At 33.1% G+C, this 5,357-nt stretch overlaps 1 protein-coding gene across 1 annotated transcript; it reads right to left on the reverse strand.

Annotated features, from left to right (window-relative positions):
• Positions 1-483: 483 nt before the first annotated feature.
• Positions 484-4,868, reverse strand: LOC145050092 (uncharacterized). Its single transcript, XM_078998399.1, has 4 exons — positions 4,085-4,868; positions 3,798-4,016; positions 3,390-3,725; positions 484-2,633 (listed from the first exon to the last, which is right to left on the reverse strand). The coding sequence occupies exons 1-4, from the start codon at positions 4,866-4,868 to the stop codon at positions 484-486; spliced, it is 3,489 nt and encodes a 1,162-aa protein (XP_078854525.1).
• Positions 4,869-5,357: the final 489 nt, after the last annotated feature.

The raw sequence follows: 5,357 nt of genomic DNA on the forward strand, positions 1-5,357 counted from the left end.
ATTCCTAACATCTTCATTTCTTATATCACTTTATGACAAAGAAATAGAAGGTTTTCATATACTTACAACTGAAAACTCACTACAAATAACCTAATCTACTCTCAACTACGAAACACTCATCCTAATCTACTCATCTTCTTCATACAATTTGTTTATTACAAACAAATTTGAACAAACAAAACAAGAACTCGATATGAAACAAGAAAGACAGACAATCTCTCCAAGAAACCCTGATGCTTTAATCTGAAAACGGATGAACAATGACTCTCTCTTTCCTCTAGAAAATATCTCCTCTCTTTTATACTTCGGTTTTACCCGTATATAATAAAGATCCACCAATAAGATCCGAGTGAGGATCCGCGTGTATACCTGTTAAGACCCGAATGTGTACCTATTTCCTTATACCAAAATAATCCTTTTCATATAAATATTTGATTGTAATGCATATTAATATTTCAACATCCCCCCTCAATCAAATATTTATTATTTTTTACAAAAAACATCAATAAGACCCAACCTTTTTAGAAAAAATTCATGTTGTTTAACACTTAATGATTTTGTAAGAGAATCAGCATTTTGATTACACGAACTTATTTTTACTAATTTCAACACACCACTTGAAATTTTTTCCCTAATAAAATGAAGATCAACTTCAAAATGCTTGGTTCTTTCATGAAATACTGGATTAAGAGCTAGCTTAATAGTTGAATCCTTATCACAGTATACTGAAACAGGAATAATATCTTTAATATTTAATTCAAATAAAACTTTCAAAACCCATAATATTTCACATGTAATAGAACCTAAGGCTCTATATTCTGATTCAGTTGATGATCTTGATACTGTAGATTGTTTTTTACTTTTCCAAGAAATCAAAGAATTATTGAAATAAACCAAATAACCTGTTACAGATTTTCTGGTGGTAAGACTTTTAGCCCAATCTGCATCTACAAATCCTTTTAATTCAAAAACATCATGTTTTGTCAAAGCAATACCTTTCCCAGGACTATTTTTTAAATATCTCAAAATTCTGAAAGCAATTTTTAAATGAGATTTTCTAGGCTTATGCATGTACTGACTAAGAACTTGAACTGCATAAGAAATATCAGGCCTTGTAATAGTAAGATAAATCAGCTTTCCTATAAGTCTTTGAAACTCAGTTTTATTACTCAACAACTCATCCTTTTTATCAAAGTCTCCTGAACTTATCACAAAATTAGTTTCTAGTGGTGTAGCTACAGGTTTACACCCAAGCATACCATATTCATGTAAAAGCTCAAGACAGTATTTTCTTTGATTCAAACACAACCCACACTCAATATTTACTACTTCTATTCCTAAAAAATATTTGAGTGTACCTAAATCTTTAATTAAGAATTGACTTTTCATAAATTCTTTTACTTTCTTAAGTTCAAATTCATCACTACCAGTCAAAATAATATCATCTACATACACCAAAAGAACAGTAATAGAACTATCACATTTTCTAATAAACAAAGAATAATCATTAACACTTTGTTGAAAACCAAAGATAAACAATGCAGCACAGAGTTTTTCATTCCATTTTCTAGGTGCCTGTTTAAGACCATATAAAGACTTAGTCAATTTACAGACTCTAAGATCATTTTCAGAATAATAACCAGGTGGAAGACATATATATACATCTTCTGAAAGATCCCCATACAGAAAAGCATTATTTATGTCCAACTGATATAATGTCCAGGAGTAATGAACAGACAAAGAAATAACAATACGAACAGTTACTATTTTTGCAACAGGAGAAAAAGTCTCCTCAAAGTCAATTCCCTCTCTTTGATTATAACCTTTTGCAACTAACCTAGCTTTATATCTCTCAACCTCACCATTAGATTTATATTTAATTTTATACACCCACTTACATCCAATTGCTTTCCTATTTTTAGGTAGACTAGTTATTTCCCAAGTATTATTTCTATGTAAAGCTTCCATTTCCTCATTCATAGCCTTGACCCAATTTGGATCAGTAACAGCTTCACTAAAACTTTTAGGTTCAATTGTTTTATTCAAATTTGAAACAAAACATTTAGTTTCAGAATTAAGACAAGAATAACTCACAGTTCTTTCAATACCATACTTATATTTACCTTCTACCACATAATCAGCAAATTTAACAGGCATTCTTGACTCACGTCTAGACCTGGAGGGACCCAAAGATTGCTCAATTGAAGGTAAAAAATGAGACTGACTATCTTCCTCAGACACACTAGAAGAAGAAGGAACTGAGGACCTAGTAGGAGGCACAACTGCCTCGTCACTTCGGTTAATAGTCTCATTACTGACATCATCCAAGTCAATGGCTGCATCAGCACCATCCAACTGGGATTCAATTCTCAACTCATCAGGATTAATAGAATCATTTTGATAATCATTAGTGTCAAAGTCATCATAGGAAAAAGGATCACTAGAGCCTGAAACACTTGTCACTTTATCCACAGAAGTTGATTTTAGTTTAAATGGAAAGACAGATTCATAAAATTTTACATCCCTGGATACAAAAGATGAGTTAGAATCAAGACTAAGAAGCTTATAAGCCTTTTTATCAACAGAATATCCTAACAAAACACATTTCTCAGCACGTTCAGAAAATTTATCACCTATATTAAGTTTAACAGCAAAACATAAACAACCAAAAACTCTAAGATGATCAAAAATAGGTGCCCTTTTAAAAACCAACTCATAGGGTGAAAACCCATTTAACACAGAAGAAGGCATCCTATTTATTAAAAAAACTGAAGTTAAAATAGCATCACTCCAATATTTAACAGGAAGCCCTGATTGAAAAAGAAGTGATCGTGCCACATTGAGAATATGTCTATGCTTTCTCTCCACAACTCCATTTTGTTGTGGAGTGTAAGCACAAGAAGTTTGATGTAAAATCCCATTTTCAATATAAAAATAATTCATCTGGTTGTTTACAAACTCAGTCCCATTATCAGATCGAATCACTTTCACTTTTACATCAAACTGAGTTTGAAGAATATTCACAAAAGATTTAAAACAACAAAAAACTTCACTTTTTGATTTTAAAAGAAAAACCCAAGTTGCCCTAGTAAAATCATCCACAATAGTCAGAAAGTATTTAAAACCTTCAACTGAAGCAAGTCTATATGGTCCCCAAACATCCAAATGAACTAATTCACCAATCATAGTAGAAGCATGTTGACTATGAGGAAATGATTCCCTGGTTTGTTTAGCCTTATGACAAACATCACAGGGTGGAAGTGATTCATTACCAAGTTTTAATTTTTCTTTCAAATGTCCTAGAACTTGATCAGCTGGATGACCTAGTCTACTGTGCCAAGTAAATTTAGATACATAACATCTAGTATTAGAAAAATCAGAAGAGTTACCTGAGGGGATACAATCAAGATAGTACAGCCCCCCAGATTCCCTACCACTCTCCACCATCTCCTTTGATAGTGAATCCTGGATTTTGCAATTATTCTCAGAAAATACAACCTCACACCTACTATCTTTGCACAACTTATGTACAGACACAAGATTAACATTAAAATCAGGTACAGCAAAGACATCAAACAATGTGAGACATGAAGACAACTGAAGATTTCCTATTTTATTCATAGGTGCAGATGACCCATTCGGATGTTTTACAAAAAGATTAAGACCAGACACATTGACTGCATCTCTAAGTTGGGACTCAGAGGAAATCATATGTTGATTTGCCCCTGAGTCAATAATCCAACTTTGAGAACTATCAGTATTAGAAAAGGAGTTACAACAGTGAAACAAGGATGTACCTGCCATATTACCAGGTGCAGTAACATCCTCACTGGAAGACTTCTCATTTATCAACCGAAGAAATTTATTATATTGTTCACTAGTGAGATAGTGAACATCACTATTATGAACAGACTCAGAGTGAACATTAGAATTAACATTATTAGGCTCAATAGTAAAAGAATTCACATAAAGAGTTCCAGTTTTCTGATTATTATTTTCATTTTTGAATTTAAAATCTTTTGGATAACCAATCAATTTATAACATCTATCAATAGAATGACCTTTAACACCACAATTTTTTTACATTGCAACTGATTTCTCGACCTATTGAAAGCTGACACTTGAGTTTTAGAAGAACTGGACACCCCTAAAGAACCATGTTTTTGAAGAGACTCTTCTCTTGATAAGATAGAAAAGGCAGATTTAACATTTGGTAGTGGTTCCATTAACAAAATATGACTTTTAACTTGGTTATAAGTATCATCAAGACCACTAAGAAACTGCATTAATTTCATTAGTTTAGAATGATCACTAAGTTTGGTAGCAGCCTCACATACACACTCTGTTAAGCTAGTTAAACCATCAAATTCTTTCCATAACAAATCAAGTTTATTATAGTAATCTAAAAGAGAAGAGCCATTTTGTTTTAAGTTGTTAATCTGCTGATGAATATTAAATATTATGGATCCATCAGCTTTGTTATAGGTTTCAAACAATTCATTCCAAATATCCTCAGCTTTATCAGAATACACATGACTAGCATAAATTGATTCAGATATTGATCCTAAAATCCAATTGCAAACAACAGCATTGACACGTTCCCATTTAGAGGACTTAGATGACTCAGTGTTATTAAGAGTAAGTGTACCATCTACAAACCCTAGCTTATTTCGAGCCTTAAGCCCTCTTATCATAGCACTACGCCATAGACGATAGTTCTCATTACCAGTGAGTTTAATAGTAATGATAGAGGTTACAACATTATCAGAAGGATGAATATACAATGGATCATCAAAATCAATTGGGGTACCTGGGGTAGTAGAGTCTCTTTCTTTGGTAGACCCACTACCCTCTGGTATATCGGCCATTATAGATCAACGAAAAGAAAAACAAGAACACACAAAAGAAATAACAAGAAAAACACAAGGAACAAGAATGTTGACTTAATGTCCAGATGGTCACCACAGTATGTCGGGGCCAAGACAGTCAATCACCAAGTTTAATCAAGATCAGGGATAAAAAGAACACAAAAAACAAACCAACCAACAGATGTACACAAGACACCAGAATATCTCACAATCACAGTCAAGAAAAAGATAAAAGAAGGAACAAGAAACCTCACAGTGCACTAATCCGGATTGTTTATAAGATCGACTCCCTAAATCCGTTCTCTTCGAGGGTTTATCAGTGATGAAGTCTGACCCCAAGAGAGTTATTTCAGATAAGGGATTTATCGATCTAGCTTCAACGTTTTAATACAGATCGCCAAAGAGCTTCCAATCCAGATTGATCCTTACGAGCCTGCACAATCCAAACAACAACTAGCAGTACCAGGATCTTGATGACCAGTTTCAACA

This window comes from Lactuca serriola, chromosome 5 (assembly GCF_051521515.1).
Source record: "Lactuca serriola cultivar US96UC23 chromosome 5, Lser_US96UC23_V15, whole genome shotgun sequence".
Classification (NCBI taxonomy): Eukaryota; Viridiplantae; Streptophyta; class Magnoliopsida; order Asterales; family Asteraceae; genus Lactuca; species Lactuca serriola.

Coding starts and splice junctions, on each gene's coding strand:
- LOC145050092 (XM_078998399.1), bottom strand. CDS start 4,868: ATGGCCGATATACCAGAGGGTAGTGGGTCTACCAAAGAAAGAGACTCT. Junction 4,017..4,084: donor GTCGAGAAATCAGTTGCAAT/GTAAAAAAATTG, acceptor GTTATCCAAAAG/ATTTTAAATTCAAAAATGAA. Junction 2,634..3,389: donor TCTTGATTGTATCCCCTCAG/GTAACTCTTCTG, acceptor AACTTAATATAG/GTGATAAATTTTCTGAACGT.